Genomic DNA, 19,473 nt, shown 5'->3' with positions numbered 1-19,473 from the left:
AAACATAATCCAGGTAGAAGCAGGAATTCCCCATGGTAGCTGTTTAGAAAAAAGCAAGGGGCCTATCTTTACTAACGACATGCCACTGGCTTTGGGTAAGGCAGTGAGTGTGTCTATGTACGCAGATGATTCAACACTATACACATCAGCTACTACAGCAACTGAAATGACTGTAACACTTACAAATAGCTGCAGTTAGTTTCGGAATGGGTAGCAAGGAAGTAGTCCTAAATATTTCCAAAACTATAAGCATTGTATTTGGGACAAATCATTCACTAAACCCTAAACCTCAACTACATTTTCTAATGAATAATGTGGAAATTGAGCAAGTTGAGGTGACTAAACTGCTTGGAGTTATCCTGGATTGTAAACTGTCATGGTCAAAACATATTGATATAACACTCCTAAGATGGGGAGACGTTTGTCCACTGCTGCTTTGCCTTCTTAGCAACACTATCAACAAGGCAGGTCCTACAGGCCCTGGTTTTGTCGCACCTAGACTACTGTTCAGTTGTGTGGTCAGGTGCCACAAAGAGGAACTTGTAAAACTGCAGTTGGCTCAGAACAGGGCAGCACGGCTGGCCCTCAAAAGTACACAGAGAGCTAACATTAATGACATGCATGTCAATCTCTCATGGCTCAAAGTGGAACAGATTGACTTCCTCATTATTTGTTTTTATAATAGATGTTGACAAGTTGTAGTTACCGAGCTGTCTGTTTAAAATACTAGCACACAGCTCGGACACCCATGTATACCCCACACGACATGCCACCAGAGGTCTCTTCAAAGTCCCCAAGTCCAGAACACACTATGGGAGGCGCACAGCCCTACATAGAGCCATGAATACATGGAACTCTATTCCACATCAGGTAACTGATGCAAGCAGTAGAATCAGATTTTAAAAGCAGGTAAAAATACACCTTATGGAACAACGGGAACTGTGAAGTAATACAAACATAGGCACAGACACATGCACACTATACACACACATGTACAAATGGATTTTGCATTGTAGATATGTGGTAGTGGAGTATGGGCCTGAGGGCACACACTTAGTGTGTTCTGAATTCTGTAATGAATGTATGTTTTTAAAATTGTATAACTGACTTAATTAGGGATCCATAGGGATCCATAATAAATACAAGTACTCCACACACAGAGACTTGTACAAAGCTCTCCCTCACCCTCCATTTGACAAATCTAACCATAATTCTATCCTCCTGATAGAATAGACAGCTCGGTAACTAGCAGGAAGCACCAGTGACTCGGTCAATAAGAAAGTGGTCAGATGAAGCAGATGCTAAGCTACAGGACTGTTTTGCTAGCACAGACTGGAATATGTTCCGGGGCTCTTCCGATGCCATTGAGGAGTACACCACTCCTCAATGGCTTCATCAATAAGTGCATCGATGACATCGTCCACACAGTGACCGTACGTATCCCAACCAGAAGCTATGGATCACAGGCAATATCTGCACTTAGCTAAAGGAGCAGAACTCTAACCCGGGAAGCTTATTAGAAATCCCGCTATGCCCTCCGACGAACCATCAAACAGACAAAGCGGCAATACAGGACTAAGATTGAATCATCGTACTACACCGGCTCCGATGCTCGTCGGATCTGGCAGGGCTTGCAAACTTTTACAGACGACAAAGGGAAGCACAGCCGCGAGCTGCCCAGTGACATGAAACTACCAGACGAGCCAAATTACCTCTATGCTCACTTCAAGGCAAGTAATACCGAAGCATGCATGCGAATATCAGCTGTTCCGGGCGACTGTGTGATCACGCACTCCGTAGCCGATGTAAGTAAAACCTTTAAACAGGTCAACATTCACAGGGCCGCAGGGTCAGACAGATTACCAGGACGTGTACTCCGAGCATGCGCTGACCAACTGGCAAGTGTCTTCACTGACATTTTCAACCTGTCCCTGACTGAGTCTGTAATACCAACATGTTTCACGCAGACCACCATAGTCCCTTTGCCAAACACTAAGGTAACCTGCCTAAATGACTACCGACCCGTAGTCTCCATATAGCCACGAAGTGCTTTGAAAGGCTGGTCATGGCTCACATCAACACCATTTTCCCAGAACCCTAGACCCACTCTAATTTGCATACCGCACCAACAGATCCACAGATGATGCAATCTCTATTGCACTCAACACTGCCCTTTCCCACCTGGACAAAATGAACACCTATGTGAGAATGCTATTTATTGACTACAGTTCAGCGTTCAACACCATAGTGCCCTCAAAGCTCATCACTAAGCTAAGGAACCTGGGACTAAACACCTCCCTCTGTAACTGGATCCTGGACTTCCTGATGGGCCGCCCCCCAGGTGGTAAGGGTAGGTGACAACACATCCTCAACATGGGGCCCCTCATGGGTGTGTGCTCAGTCCCTTCCTATACTCCCTGTTCACTCATGACTGCATGGCCAGGTACGACTCCAACACCATCATCAATTTTTCTGATGACATAACGGTGTCACCAACAATGATGAGACAGCATATAGGGAAGAGGTGAGAGACCTGGCCGTGTGGTGCCAGGAGAACAACCTCTCCCTCAATGTGACCAAGACAAAGGAGATAATTGTGGACTACAGGAAAAGGAGGACCGAGCACACCCTAATTCTCATCGGCAGGGCTGCAGTGGGGCACGTTGAGAGCTTCAAGTTCCTTGGTGTCCACATCACCAACAAACTATCATGGTCCAAACATATTAAGACAGTCGTGAAGAGGGCACAACAAAGCCTATTCCCCCTCAGGAGACTTCAAAAGGGTCTACAGCTGCACCACCGAGAGCATTGGTTGCATCACTGCCTGGTATAGAAACTGCTCGGCCTCTGACCGCAAGGCACCACAGAGGGTAGTGTGTACGGCCCAGTACATCACTGGGGCTAAGCTTCCTGCCATCCAGGAACTCTAAAAAAAATGAAAAATGAAAAATGTTCAAAGACTCCAGCCACCCTAGTCATAGACTATTCTCTCTTCTACAGCACGGCAAGCGGTACCGGAGTGCCAAGTCTAGGTCCAAAATACTTCTTAACAGCTTCTACCCCAAAGCTATAAGACTCCTGAACAGCTAATCAAAGGGCTACCCAGACTCCTCTTTTACGCTGCTGCTACTCTCTGTTTATTATCTACGCATAGTCACTTTGACTCTACCTACATGTACAAAATGTACATATTACCTCAATTACCTTGACCTTGACTAACCGGTGCCCCCGCACATTGATTCTGTACCGGTATCCCTGTATATAGCCTCGCTATTGTTATTTTACTGCTGCTGTTGAATTATTTGTTACTTTTATTTTCAATTTTTTACTGAACACTTTTTTAAAGCATTGTTGGTTAAGGGCTTGTAAGTAAGCATTTCACTGTAAGGTCTACACCTATTGTATTTGGCGCATGTGACAAATACAATTTTATTTTATTTTAATATTCACAATGTATGACATGTTACAAATTCTAGCTACGTAGCTAGGTGGCTGACGTTAGCTAGGAGGTTAGGGTCAGTGATTAGGGTTAAGTTTAGGAGTTATGTTAAATGGTTATGAGAAGGGTTAGCTGAAACGGTTATGGCTTGGGGAAGGATTATCTAAAAGAGTTAAGGTTAGGTTTAGGGGAAGAGTTAGCTAACATGCTACGTAGTTGCAAAGTAGCTAATTACCTAAAATGCTAAAGTTGTCCGTGATGATATTCCAACTCGCAACCTTTGGGTTGCCTTAAGTAAGCATCTGTTTTATGTAACCATACCAAACGTTACATATCATAATAATACCAGATTTCCGTTTACTATGTTACGTCTAGTCTGAGACCAGGCTGTTCCAACCTGTGAGGGTGTTACCATGGCGAGAGGAAACTAGCCAAACACATGTCAGTAGTATCTTTTCAAAGCTTGGGGGACACTGGGCTGTGGGTTGTCAGGGGTATTTTGTTATTTCGTTTTCTTTCTCTTCTTTACCCCAATTATATTATTTTATCCCGAGTGAAATGCAGCTTCATCCCTCTAGTTTGCAGCGCAAGGGTATGTTTTGCTTCTTTCAGGTGGTGAAAAGAGAAACAATGTTGCAGTAGTTAGCTATCATGCTAGCATCGGCAGCTAACTTCATAGAGGTATCATGTTGATACATTGTGCGCACAAAAATTACACTTTGTAGCTAGTTAGCTACTTACTGTAGGTGTAGCATCACGTCGTTCCTACAACAATGTGGTGGTGACCTTGAAAAAACAAAACGTTTTACCTATTAAGAAATATTGTCGGAGCTAACTACAAAAAAATGGATCAACTGCCTGCCAAGTGAAGTTGCTGTTGATTTATTGAGTGTCACATTTATTACGCCAACCTTTATTCATGTCTCTCGTCAGATGAACAGAAAATCCTGGGGATAGATTACACTAATTTGAAGGCTTTGTGCAGAATCCACGGGCTTCGACTCAGAGACTGGTAGGCCTATGACTCTTTACTCTACCTGTTATGAATGAAGCTCCTTTCAGTTTCAGTTTATTCATATCAGTCAGTGACAGTGTACATCGGAGACTGTATTTTAAGGTGGTGGTTTCTAAAATACCAACAGATGCCTACAATATCAATATTGTAGGCTACCATGGGCACTTTTTAAAAAATTCATCAGGATTCAGAATAGCTCTTGCACTCTAAATCACATCATCACATTTAATCAGTTTGTTGTTTTACTCCTTTGATAAACTTGTTTTTACAGCAACAGATACCAATCAACTGAAGAGGCCCATAACAATTTCATGAACTCCTATCGAAATATATTTCTCCTGCCAAAGAAAATGGTTGCCCAGAACCCTTTCCAGACAGATAGCAAAGTGTAAGTATCTTGACAACAACACCCTATGCAAAACCGATGTCCTCTTCTGGGTAGACTACTTTTATAAATGAATCACGGACAGCCAGATAGCAGCATACAGTTCTCACGGATCATTATTTTAAATAAAGAGTTAACATAAGAAAATAGTCAATTTAACAGTAGGAGTGGTTTCCCGTACACAGATTAAGCCTAGTCCTGGACTAAAAGACAAGTTCAATGGGAAATCTTCATCGGAAATAGTTTTTAGTCCAAGACCAGGCTTAATCTGTGTCTGGGAAACCGCCCATAGAAGTTGGTGTGGAAGAAAATGGGATGACTGCCTTTCTGTGCACTGTGCTTTTTCTAGATACCAGCAGATGTTCGTAGCTAATTGTTTTCAAAGCCAGACTAGTGTCGCAAGAAATGATTGAGGTTTTCCACGTCTTATGAGGCTACATGTTTATGATCCTAAGTAGAGGGGGATGCTTTCAGTAGCATCCAGTTAAAAAAAGAAATTGTTTCTCCATGTAGTAAATAACCAAATGGAGAGAGAGAGGCGAGGGGGTGAAGAGTGCAGATACACCACTATTTTATACCTTTCCAATGTTTACTGATGCAAGGAGGGCGGTCATTAGATCTCTCCATCTCATCCATTAAACTGATTAAGCTCAGAGTTCGAGCTGCGGACCTTTTCGCCAAAGCTCTCACTCACTCCCTAAGCCAGAAAGCTAAGTGCATGTAGATCTTGCTTTGCACTGTAATGAATTCACAGAACGTTTAAGAAATAGACCTCTCCATAGTGGAAGAAGAACAATATAAAAAAATATATATTCATAACATTTTACTTTAACTTTGACAAACGTTTAAGCAAGAAAAAAAAGGTAAACAAATGAAAAGCAGCGTGGGCTGTTTTTACTAAGTGCCCTGGAGTGGACTGACGCACAATAGTGAAACCTGTCAATCAAACATGGTTTGACAACACAACAACAAACCCACTCACAGAGAGACAGATGCATTGAGTAATACATAATGTGTTACAGTGGAAAGAAAGGAAGCACTACTTTCAGCTACTGTAGAAATTAGTGTTCTGGTGGGCAGTGACATATGAGTCACAGCTTTAATTGCCATGAATATAGATCTGCTCTCAGTCGGGGTTAGGCCGCTTGAAAAGGCCTTGCCATGAGAATGCCGGTACTCATTTTGGGTGCCAGTATTCTTTATATTTACACTACCGTTCAAAAGTTTGGGGTCACTTCAAAATGTCCTTGTTTTTGAAAGAAAAGCACATTTCTTGTGCATTAAAATAACATCAAATTGATCAGAAATACAGTGTAGACATTGTTAATGTTGTAAATGACTATTGTAGCTGGAAATGGCTGATTTCTAATGGAATATCTACATAGGCGTACAGAGGTCCATTATCAGCAACCATCACTCCTGTGTTCCAATGGTACGTTGTGTTAGCTAATCCAAGTTTATCATTTTAAAAGACTAATTGATCATTAGAAAATGCTTTTGCAATTATGTTAGCACAGCTGAAAATTGTTAAAGAAGCAATAAAACTGGCCTTCTTTAGACTAGTTGAGTATCTGGAGCATCAGCATTTGTGGGTTCGATTACAGGCTCAAAATGGCCAGAAACAAAGAACTTTCTTTTGAAACCCGTCAGTCTATACTTGTTCTGAGAAATGAAGGCTATTCCATGTGAGAAATTGCCAAGAAACTGAAGATCGCTTCACAGAACAGCGCAAACGGGCTCTAACCAGAATAGAAAGAGGAGTGGGAGGCCTCGGTGCACAACTGAGCAAGAGGACAAGTACATTAGAGTGCCTAGTTTGAGAAACAGACACCTCACAAGTCCTCAACTGGCAGCTTCATTAAATAGTACCCACAAAACACCAGTCTCAGCGACTCTGGGATGCTGGCCTTCTAGGCAGAGTTGCCACAAAAAGCCATATCTCAGACTGGCCAATAAAAAGAAAAGATAGGCAAAAGAACACAGACACGGGACAGAGGACAATTGTTAAAAAGTGTTATGGACAGACTATTCTAAGTTTTTAGGTGTTCCGATCACAAAGAAGAACTTTCGAGAGACGCAGAAAAGATGCTGAAGGAGTGTTTGATGCCATCTGTCAAGTATGGTGGAGGCAATGGGATGGTCTGGGGGTGCTTTGGTGGTAAAGTGGGAGATTTGTACAGGGTAAAATGAATCTTGAAGAAGGAAGGCTATCACTCCATTTTGCAACGCCATGCCATATCCTGTGGACGGCGCTTAATTGGAGCCAATTTCCTCCTACAACAGGATAATGACCCAAAGTACAGCTCCTAACTATGCAATAACTATTTAGGGAAGAAGCAGTCAGCTGGTATTCTGTCTATAAGGGAGTGGCCAGCACAGTCACCGGATCTCAACCCTATTGAGCTGTTGTGGGAGCAGCTTGACCGTATGCTACGTAAGGTGTGCCCATCAAGCCAATCCAAGTTGTGGGAGGTGCTTCAGGAAGCATGGGGTTAAATCTCTTCAGATTACCTCAACAAATTGGCAACTAGAATGCCAAAGGTCTGCAAGGCTATAATTGCTGCAACTGGAGGATTCTTTGACGAAAGCAAAGTTTGAAGGACACTATTATTTAAATTAAAAATCATTATTTATAACCTTGTCAACATCTTGACTATATTTCCTATTCATTTTGCAACTCATTTCATGTATGTTTTCAAGGAAAACAAGGACATTTCTAAGTGACCCCAAACTTTTGAACGGTATTTTAGGTGCAGGAGCGGCACAATACTTTTATCTAATATTATAGAATAGGAACAGGAGCTCAAGCAGCAAAACATGGTAGGTGCTGGAACTCAGCTCCGGTGAGCTCCTGCCCAAGTCAAGCACTGTTAATAGGATTAGTCTACATAGGACATGCCACTATGATTAACTTAACCTAGTTCAATGAAGTGAGTTTGTCAGTGGGGTCTCGTTCTCTGGTTGACAGAAAGTAAACATGCTCAATGTGACGTTTCCCCTGAGAGGACTTAAGTGTTGTCAGTTGAAATGTGTTTCCTCCTACACATTGGTGCTGCTGGCGTCCGGGTTAAGTGGGTGGGTGTTAAGGATCGTGGTTTGGTGGGTCATGTTTCGGAGAACACATCGACCTTCATCGCATGACTCAGGTAGCCTAGTGGTTAGAGTGTTGGACTAGTAACCAACAGGTTGCAAGATCGAATCCCTGAGCTGACAAGGTAAAAATCTGTCGATCTGACCCTGAACAAGGCAGTTAACCTGGGCCGTCATTGAAAATAAGAATTTGTTCTTAAGTTCTTAACTGTCTTGCCTAGTTAAATAAAGGTTAAATAAGACTCTCTCCCGAGCCCTTGAGGAGTTGCAGCGATGAGAGAAGATTGCAATTTGGGGAGAAAAGGGGGGTAAAAAATAATTGTTGTCATTGTTCCCAACAGCGCTCCCGGCCCTGAGAAGCTGAAGGCCAGTGAGAGCCAGGAAGTGAACAGGAACCAAGGTCACGGGAGACAGACTCAAGAGACACTCATCAACCAAATGATCAAAGCCCTCAAAAAGTTGTGAGTAGAGAATTGTCTGTCATGGTGATAAAGCCATGTCCTGATCTACCAGCTGGTGGGCGAGATAAATCCTGATCTAATACTGAGGCGAGTTCAATAAAGGCTTGTTTGCAGCGAACATGTTGCCAGAGTGACAATTTCAGTTGAACGATTTGATTGAGCATTCCAATATGTTCGGTGAAACATCGAACAGTTACTTTTTGTAAGGATTACTGTGGCTTTTTAGTGACAATATTCAAACATAAAACAACTTAACTATTCCTACTAAATATAGTAGAAAGTCTACATGGCCACTCTATTATTTTTAGCAGCAGTTTAGACCCGAAACACACTTACGTTCACTGCACATTATCATCTCAGACTGTTGGCTAACACAAAACAAATGGAATATGTTAGCCAATGTCAGCAAATTATTTCCCTTGTTGAACGCAACTCTAGTTATGTTGAAGTAAAGAGTATATACTGTGATGTATGCACATTTAAGTGCAAGAACATAACTCCTGTCCACGATATATTATTGCATGCGTTCGTTGCATCTTAAAAAAATGTGGTATTACCTTGAAGTAGTATATATTACTGTATAATATCCCTGCACATAACTTCTGTAGCTAAATTATTAATTAAATTAATTCAGGTTTGTACTGTACTGTACAGTACAGTATCTCTGGTTGAGTCATAGACAAACAATGCTGTGAATATTGCACTTCTCTCCAAAACCAGAAGGGGGCAGTGTATTCCCTTTGTAACTGTCTCATCATCAAATTTTCTGAACATGTGCTGCTGCGCTGCGCTCCTTCTTCACATTTCCCCCCTTGGCTGGCCAACGGATGATGAAGTACTGTTTTCATTAGAATTAGCCAGATGCAGTTGAGGATCATTCTGGCTGCATCCCAAATGGCACCATATTCCTTTTCCCTATACGGTGCACTTTTTGACTGGGGTCCATATGGCTCTGGTCAATAGTAGTGCACATTGTAGGGAATAGGGTGCCATTTGGGTCAGAGCCCTGAGTTCTACAACAACAACTCCAGCAGCATGACATATTAAGAATGTCAAATCAATAGCATTTGGTGCCTCTACTACACATGGAACTGTCTCAAAGTAAACGAACCAAATCACTATACCAGCCCCAGACCTCCTTGTAATCATCAAAGTTCCTTGTAGCCTTGATTCATTTGGATGGGACAGACCGTTTATGTATGCCCTTTTACCTTCATGTTTTGATTTCCCTGCTATCATGGTTAATCACTGTGAGATTATCCCAGACCAGCATGTTCAGTAAATGAGTTTATTTGGCCCTCCCTGGCCATATCGTGACAAAGGCTGTGTCTGAAATGGCACCCTAATCCCAACATGCAGTGCCTTCAGAAAGTATTCACACCCCTTTACTTTTCCCACATTTTGTTGTGTTACAGCCTGAGTTTAAAATGGATTAAATTGAGATGTTGTGTCACTTATCTACACATAATAACCCATAATGTCAAAGTGGAAATGTTTTTAGAAATATTTATAAATAAATGAAAAATGAAAAGCTGAAATGTCTTGAGTTTACTCTAAGTAATCAGCCCATTTGTTATGCCAAGCCTAAATAAGTTCAGGAGTAATATTTGCTTAACAAGTCATATAGACTGAGTCCAGGCAACTTACTATGTATAACAATAGTATTTTTTGTATGACTACCTCATCTCTTTACCCCACACATACAGTTATCTGTAAGGTCCCTCAGTTGAGCAGTGAATTTCAAACACCTGTTGGTAGATGGGTAAAAAATAAAAATAAAACATACCTTGAATATCCCTTTGAGCATGGTGAAGTTATTAATTACACTTTGGATGGTGTGTCACTACACCCAGCCTCTACAAAAATACATTTGTCCTTCCTAACTCAGTCACCATGAGGCCAATGGTGACTTTAAAACAGAGTTTAATGGTTGTGATAGGAGAAAACTGAGGATGGATCAATAACATTGTAATTACTCCACAATTCTAACCTAATTGACAGAGAAAAAAGGAAGCCTGTACAGAATAAAAATATTCCAAAACATGCATCCTGTTTGCAACAAGGCACTAAAATAAAACTGCACAAAAAATTGGCAAAGCAATTACGTTTTTATCCTGAATACAAAATAGTATATTTGGGGCAAATTCAATATAACACATTACTGAGTACCATTCTTCATATTTTAAGTATTGATGTGGCTGCATCATGTTATGGGTATGCTTGTACTCATGATAAAAAAAAGAGTGGAGCTAAGCACAGGCAATATCCTAGAGGAAAACCTGGTTATTTTCACCAGACAATGGGAGATGAATTCACCTGTCAGCAGGACAATAACCTAAAACACAAGGCCAAATCTACACTGGAGTTGCTTACCAAGAAGACAGTGAATGTTCCTGAGTGGCTGAATTACAGTTTTGACTTAAATCTGCTTGAAAATATATGGCAAGACCTGAAAATGTTTGGGTGATCAATTTGACAGACCTTGAAGAATTTTGAAAAGAATAATGGGCAAATGTTGCCCAATCCAAGTGTGAAAAAGCTCTTAGAGACTTCTCCAGAAAAACTCTTTAATCACTGCCAAAAGTATTTCTAACATGTATTAACTCAGGACTAGGGGATGAATACTTATCTAATCAAGATATATTAGTCATCAAAAAGAAAGGAGGACCAAGGCACTCTTCATATAATTAATTCAAATGCCTTTATTAGTAAAGGCATTTTAGTCCTGAGTTAATACATGTTAGAAATACTTTATTAGTAAAGGCATTTAAATTAATTATATGAAGAGGGCCTTGGTCCTCCTTTCTTTTTGATGACCAATTTACCCCTTTTACCAAAGAGCACATTCTATCTACCAAAATATACTATTGTGTACCTTAGTAGCACTTCCCTCCCTCCTCTTTCTACAAGATATATTAGTGTTTTATATTTAATATATATTTAAAAATTACAAATGTTAGCATTTTTTCTTCCACTTTGACATTACAGAGTATTTTGTATAGATTGTAGGCAAAAAATGGCAAAGAAATTAATTTTAGTCTCACTTTGTAACACAACAAAATGTGGGAAAAAGTCAAGGGGGTGTGAATACTTTCTGAGGACTCTGTAGTGCAGTACTTTCTTCCTATAGCGAATACGGTGCAATTTCAGATGCCGAGATGGACGTCCCTCTGGTGAGATAAGGTAGCAACATACTCCTGGCCGACATGTTTCTATTTGGGGTGTCTGTTTCCAGCCTGCCTGTGTAGAATGGATTCATTGACATTCCTAGTGTTTTTATTTAATCTTTCCTTTTCATCGAGGCAGTGGGTTTTTACAAAGTTGCATTATTATGTGGTGTTTTTAGCTTCTCTTTCTCTGGTAGTGTTGGACAGGACAGGACCTGTGAAGAGAGGGAGAGGCCTCAGAGTGCTGTAGTATTTCATTGAGGGGATCATTGGGATATAATGTGTTGTACAGTAGGTGTGTGAAGTACTATTAGAACGAAGCCCCTCAGTGTCATCACCGACTCGCTATTCAAACATTACATCAGGGTTGGGGTCAATACCATTTAAATGAGTCAATTCAGAAAGTACACTGAAATTCCAATTCCATTGAATGCTTTCAATTAGGAACATTTGAAATTTGAATTTGGTTTTCTTTCTGAATTGACTAATTGAAATGGAATTGACCCCAACTCATGTCTTCTCTATGTTCCTGACACAGTGCTCTGTTATATAAAGACAAAGGATTTAGAGAAAGAATTTTATATTACTGCAGTAAGGCTCCCAGAATTGCTCTGAATCCGAAAAAGCGCCACACAGGTTTGGCAGGGATTTGTACAAAACCCATGTTACCCACCTGCCTCGAAATATCCATTGTCTGAAGCAATCAGAGACAAAACTAACTGCACCAACCTCCCACCAACCTTTGTGCAGTATTAAGCTACTGTATTATTCCTACTTTAAAGCTCTGTCAGTGTGTTGTTTTACCATCGGCTTATCTTCTGATCTGAGGTCAGTGTGTCAGCATCAGCAACAACAGGAGGAAGGTCAAGGTTAATGAAAGGTATCTCTCTCTCCTCTCTGCCACCTGGCCTACACAGATGGAACTACAGATAGCACCATTCTTTCCCTCCCATCCATATGCCTGGTCTGACTGACTATGCAGCCCTGCCTGCACTGTTTTGGCCCTAGGCTCCTGCCCTGCTTTCCTCGCTGCTTCCCTAGTTTTTCACTTCCTCTCTGTAAACTGTTTGCACTAGGCTGGGGTATCTTCATATCTAGGCTGTGGATGCCAACTGCAATCTGTCAGGTTTAAGAATAAGTCTGTCTAAAAGATCTGCACTCTGGCATGAGGAAACAAGGGTTGTGGTTGTTTCTATGTTAAAACATTTATCAGTTGTTCAAATCAAATGTCATTTGTCATGTGCTTGGTAAAACAACAGGTGTAGACTAACTGTGAAGTGCTTACTTAAGGGCCCTTCCCAACAACGCAGAAAAACATTTTTTAAATAAGAGGTAATAACACGAGGAATAAATATACAATGAATAACGATAATGACAAGGGTACGAGGTAAATATGTACTCATAGGTAGTGACTAGGCAACAGGATAGATAATAAACCGTATGTGACGAGTCAAGAGTTAGTGCAAAGGGGGGTCAATGCAGATAGTCCGGGTATCTATTTGGTTAACTATTTAACTGTTCAGGGTCCTGTTGGTTCCAGACTTGGTGCATCGGTACTGCTTGCCGTGCGGTTGTAGGGAGAACAGTCTATGACTTGGGTGGCTGGAGTCTTTGACAATTTTTAGGGCCTTCCTCTGACACCGCTTGGTATAGAGGTCCTGGATGGCAGGGAGCCCGGCCTCTGTAGTGTACTGGGCCGTACACACTACGCTCTGTAGCGCCTTCCGGTTGGATGCCAAGCAGTTTTCATACCAAGCGGTGATGCAGACAGTCAAGATGCTCTTAATGGTGCAACTGTATAACTTTTTGAGGATCTGAGGTCCCAGGCCAAATCTTTTCAGCCCCCAGAAGGGGAAGAGACGTTGTCGTGCCTTCTTCACAACTGTGCTGGTGTGTGTGGACCATGTTAATTCTTTAGTGATGGGGACACCGAGGAACTTGAAGCTCCTGACACGCTCCACTACAGCCCTGTTGATGTGGATGGGGGCCTCCATTTCCTTTTGTCCACCATCAGCTCCATTGTCTTGGTGACGTTGAGGGAACCACACTGCCAGGTCACTGACCTCCTTCCTATAAGCTGTCTTATTGTCATCGGTGGTCAGGCCTACCACCGTTGTGTCGTCAGCAAACTTAATAATGGCGTTGGAGATGTGCACAGCCATGCAGTCCTGGGTGAACAGGGAGTACAGGAGGGTACTAAGCACGCACCCCTGAGGGGCCCCTGTGTTGAGGGTCAGGCCTAGTTTTAATCTATTCTAACAAGTACAGTTATTGTAGTTCTCTGCCTGTGAAATATGTATACTCAAAATAGAGTTAAGGGAATTATCTGTCTGTAGTCCAGTTACGGTATTACACAAGTCTCTTCAGAGAGAAATAACCAAACAGTCTTGTTGAAATAGCAAAAGAAAATTGGCATCAGTGAAAGGGTGCATGTTGTGCTTCCTATTGATCTTTTGAAAATAGATTCACACTTTTGTTTTGAACATGTCATGAACAGATAAATGGGAGTTAAAGGCACTGAATGTGGATTGCACACACAGTGTGATTTCTACATTCTGTGCTGACACACATACTCATTCTTTTATCCTCGTGGGGACCTAAAATGTCTTTCAATTCAAAATCCTGTTTTGCCTAAAATAGCCTTTGTCCTCATGGGGATGTGGAAAATGTCCCCACGAGGGAGACTTTTCCTTGTTTTCCTAACCTTGTGGGGACACTTGGGGATTTCAGATCCTCACGAGGATAGAAGAACAAGACCATGCACACACACACACACACATACGCGTCTCTTCCATGTCTGTGTGCTAGCACGGGGAGCAGGAAGTGTGTGTGTGTACCTTGCAACCACCCTGCCCCTTCCCACCCGTGCCTCAATGGACAACTCAGGCCGACGGCCTCAGCGCCGGTGCTTCTGGGTAATGGTCCGAGGGAGAAGGGGGCCTCTGATGCTCTGGCCAGCAGGAAGAAATAGGCTTGTTTTATGAAGGAAACTGGCCCGCACAACCTGCTTTGTCTGCACTTTCACTCTGTTTTTGTTTTATTTCATGTATTTATTTTTCTTTATGAATCAGCGCCCTGCTCTGCTCTGTACCGTCCCACTCCACTCCTCTATGCTTTCCATTCCGAAAGGATTTCCTCTTTCCAACCGTTCTAGTGTTGGGAGCTTCCTCAGCTACGGGATGCCGCTATGGGTTGGTTTGGGAAAAATGGTGTAACCTACTTACTTTTCTTTTGTCTGTCTGTCTTGTCTGTAGTCCAATCCAACCAGGTTGTGGGCAAAGATTTATTGTGCTGTGTGTATGTCTTTATTTACACGTGTGTTGTGACTGGTGTAGGGTTGCAAAACCTATGGGTAATTTACCAAAGTTACAGGAACTTTCGGTAATTAACAGGCATCTATTGTATCTTTGGTCATGTATTTATGTATAGTATTATTTTTTTGTGTCCATATTGTCCATGAGTTTCTAGTGGATAGACCATATGGTTCAAGAGAGATTTGGCATTATTTTCAATAAGCTCTATAATTCTCCCAACTATCAACTTTTTTCACAACTGCCACCAGTTTGGCACCAACACTTTTAAAACAAAGAAATTGACACAGTAAAATAAATAAGTGTGTAAAAAAATATAAAGGAGATTTCATGCTGAAACCCTCATATTAAACACAATAGTATTCACTAAGTTGATGGTTTACATTTAGCATAATGTTTTACAGCTTTCCCAGTCTCTTATTTGATTATTTGATATTTTACCTGTGATAAGGCAACACAGAGGCCCAGAGATTATTACAGACGTACCCAAAAGGCCACTAGATGTCATGCGATAATATTTCCCCCAAAACCTGGTAGTTTACCTCTAAACTTCAAAAGGTACCAATAATATACCCTCTCTTTGCAACCCTAGAATGGTGTGTGTGTGTTGTGACTAGATTATTGTACCTAGAAGGATTTATATCAATAGCACAATGACAACACAAACCAGAAATCCAAGAAAATCTTGTAACACTGGAGCCCAGATATAAGCATCTCATTATGAGGTAGTGATGGGAGAGAGACTGCAAGATAATCAGACCATTCAGTATACGGTCTGTCTGCACATTTAGGCTTTTTCAATCTATTTCAAAAGATAAGTCAAATACAATAGACACAGAGAGAGAGAGAGAAGAGCCAGACAGACCTAGAATCTACCTCTATGTGATATACTCTCAGAACACAGCAAATCAATGTTGCTGTATGCCTTCAGCTATTAATTTGCCTGATTCATCCTCCTCCACTGATGGGCTGGTGCTCTGAAACCCATCTATTATCATTATCCATCTATTTGGCAGACACCATTATCCAATATTACCTCTTACAGTAAATCTGTGTGTATGTGTGTGTGTATATATCAAAAAATATTATATATATATATGTTTCTTCATCTTTATGGAGGGTAATAACAGGGTGTCTTACTCCAAGCTAAAGGTAATATACAATGCTGTGGGGATCTGTATCAAGGATGCAAACTTGTATGGCTGAATGCTTCAGAGGTATTTATCAGACAATGTGTCTGTGATGACTATCGTGATGTCAATGTCTAAAACCACAGGTAAAACCATCACATGCAGCCCAGGCAAATCAAGTCTTCTCAGGGTTTTACTAGAGAACTAAGATCTACATTACATTTTTGGGGCTCTTATCTAGAGTGACTTCATTTGAAGTGTCACAACCTACCGTTCAAACGTTTGGGGTCACTTAGAAATGTCCATGTTTTTGAAAAAAGCTATTTTTTGTCCATTAAAATAACATAAAATTAATTGATCATTAGAATACCCGTTTGCAATTATGTTAGCACAGCTGAAAAGCAATAAAGCAATAAAACTGGCTGTCTTTAGACTAGAAGGCTAGCATCCCGGAGTCGCCTCTTCACTGTTGACATTGAGACTGGTTTTTCTAGACCTGAACCCCATTGAAAACCTCTGGAATGTGATCAAGGGGAAGATGGATGGTCTCAAGCCATGAAACAAAACCGAGTTGCTTGAAATGATGTGCCAGGAGTGGCATAAAGTCACTCAACATCAATGTGAAAGACTGGTGGAGAGCATGCCAAGATATCTGAACTCTTCCTAAGTTCAAACATTTAGTATTATGTTGTTTAAAAATGAAATTATTTTCTTTGCGTTATTTTCGGTCTGACAACACTGCACCGTTTTTGTTATTTTGACCAGTTGTAATTTTTTGCAAATAAATGCTCTAAATGACAATATTTCTATTTGGAATTTGGGAGAAATGTTGTCAGTAGTTTATAGAATAAAACAAATATGTTAATTCTACCCAAACACATACCTAGAAATAGTCAAACCAGAGAAACGGATCATTTTGCAGTGGTCTCTTCATTTTTCATTCCAGGGTTTTTCTTTATTTTTACTGTTATCTACATTGTAGTATAATAGTGAAGACATCCAAACTATGAAATAACACATTATGGAATCATGTGTAACAAAAAAGTGTTAATCAAATCAAAACATATTTTATATTTGAGAGCCACCCTTTGTCTTGATGACAGCTTTACACACTCTTGGCATTCTTTCAACCAGCTTCATGTGGTCGTCACCTGGAATGCATTTCAATTAACAGGTGTGCCTTATTAAAAGTTCATTTGTGGAATTTCTTTCCTTTTTAATCTGTTTGAGCCAATCAGTTGTATTTGTCAAAAGGTAGGGATGGTATACAGAAGAAAGCTCTATTTGGTAAAATACCAAGTCCATATTACGGCAAGAACAGCTCAAATATGCAAAGACAAACGACAGTCCATCATTACTTTAAGATATGAAGGTCAAACCGGAAAATGTCAAGAACTTTGTGCAGTCGCAAAAACCATTAAGCGCTATGATGAAACTGTCTCTCTTGAGGATCGCCACAGGAAAGGAAGACAGAGGAAGTTCATTCAGAGTTACCAGCCTCAGATATCGGCAATCAACTGCACCTCCGATTGCACCTCACAGAGTTCAAGTAACAGACATATCTCAACATCAACTGTTTAGAAGAGACTGTGTGACTCAGGCCTTCATGGCCAAATTGCTGCAAAGAAACCACTACTAAAGAACACCAATAAGAAGAAGAGACTTGCTTGGGCCAAGAAACACGAGCAAAGGACATTGGACCGGTGGAAATCTGTCCTTTGGTCTGATGAGTCCAAATTCCAACCACCGTGTCTTTGTGAGACGCAGAGTAGGTGAACGGATGATCTCTGCATGTGTGGTTCCCACCGTGAAGCATGGAGGAGGAGGTGTGATGATATGGGGGTGCTTTGCTGGTGACACTGTCTGTGATTTATTTAGAATTCAAGGCACACTTAACCAGCATGGCTACCACAGAATTCTGCAGCAATGCGCCATACTACAATTTATACAGCAAGACAATCAGTTCAACAGGTACAGCAAGCTCTACTCTAATATCAGCGAGTGTTTTTTTTTTCGGAACAAACTTGTTTTAAACACCAAGAAAACCAAAGTTATGTTGGTCTGTTCCACCAGGAAAAGGCCAACACAGCAATGGATACAATTAAGTATGGGGGGAGTACAAATTCAGGAAGTGGCAGAAACCAAACTACAGGGAGTGCAGCTAGACAACTGATTATCATGGTCATATCAAATAAATCATCTATGTAAATAAAAGTATTACAACTGCATGCATGATCAGAAGGATAGCTAAATATTTACTGGAAAAAAATTCTTAAGCAAATAAACTAAGCATTTATTGAGAGTCAGGTGAACTCCTGTTTTGTGTTATTTCATAGTCTGGGGAAATGCATCAGCTAGTGAAATTTGGAGGCTGCAGATTGAAAAGAACAAAGCAGCAAGGAATGTTTCAAGGTGGAGATATGGTTCTTCTGTTGTAGTCATGCTCAATGCTCTTGGTTGGTCATCAATCGGCAAGATAATTGAAAAACACATGCTTATTTTATTTCATAATATACACAATTTAAAACGGCCTAACTCTATTCACAACAGTATTCAGTTGGTAAGAGACAGACATTCAGTAAATACTTGGAATAGATTGTCCATACAAAAAAGAGAAATTGGCAAAGAACATTTTGATTTGGAGCAATAAAGATATAGAATAATTTATCTGCGCAAACCAGAAACCTCTCAATATATAAATTCAAACAATACTTTAAAACCATTTAAATATAATACATAGGAAAGTTGTGCTGGACTATGGTCGATGAAGAATCAATCTATCTTTTTAGACTGTTAGAGTATTCATCTGGTGAATATGTCAGTGTATTATGTCTCTTTGTAACAGTGTTATATGTGAAAATGTGATCGTATTATAAATTGTATTTTAATGTTTAAGGACTCTTGGAAGATTAGTCCAAATCAGGACTAAAAAATATCCTAATCAAATCTCATCTGGTTTGCGCGGGACTATCATTTGTTTTTCAACAGGACAGTGACCCAAAACACACCTCCAGGCTGTGTAAGGGCTATTTGACAAAGAAGGAGAATCCCCCGTCCTCAACCCAATGAGATGGTTTGGGATGAGTTGGACCGCAGAGTGAAGGAACAGCAGCCAATGCTCAGCAGCCAGTGCTCAGCATATTTGGGAATTCCTTCAAGACTGTTGGAAAACCATTCCAGGTGACTACCTCATGAAGTTGGGTCTTGAAACTGTACGGCTTGACTGACCTTTGTCTTAAATTAATGATGGACTGTCATTTCTCTTTGCTTATTTGAGCTGTTCTTACCATAATATGGACTTGGTCTTTTACCAGATAGGACTATCTTCTGTATATCACCCCAACCTTGTCACAAACACAACTGATTGGCTCAAACACATTAAAAAGGAAAGAAATTCCACTAATTAACTTTTAACCAAGGACACCTGATAATTGAAATGCATTCCAGGTGACTACCTCACGAAGCTGGTTGATAG

General features: G+C 40.8%; 1 protein-coding gene across 1 annotated transcript in view; it reads left to right on the top strand.

Annotated features, from left to right (window-relative positions):
• Positions 1-3,859: 3,859 nt before the first annotated feature.
• cnbd1 (cyclic nucleotide binding domain containing 1) overlaps positions 3,860-19,473 on the top strand; it is a 60,428-nt gene continuing 44,814 nt past the window's right edge. Inside the window, exons 1-4 of the mRNA XM_024374693.2 lie at positions 3,860-4,031; positions 4,373-4,451; positions 4,726-4,842; positions 8,271-8,390. Coding sequence (XP_024230461.1) covers positions 3,998-4,031; positions 4,373-4,451; positions 4,726-4,842; positions 8,271-8,390 — 350 coding nt within the window. The 5' untranslated portion in view covers positions 3,860-3,997. The remainder of the gene's footprint in view (positions 4,032-4,372; positions 4,452-4,725; positions 4,843-8,270; positions 8,391-19,473) is intronic.

The sequence above is a fragment of the Oncorhynchus tshawytscha genome, linkage group LG16 (assembly GCF_018296145.1).
Source record: "Oncorhynchus tshawytscha isolate Ot180627B linkage group LG16, Otsh_v2.0, whole genome shotgun sequence".
In the NCBI taxonomy this organism is placed as follows: domain Eukaryota; kingdom Metazoa; phylum Chordata; class Actinopteri; order Salmoniformes; family Salmonidae; genus Oncorhynchus; species Oncorhynchus tshawytscha.
The sequence above is the reverse complement of the archived record's forward strand: the minus strand, read 5'-3'. Positions and strand labels throughout refer to the sequence as shown.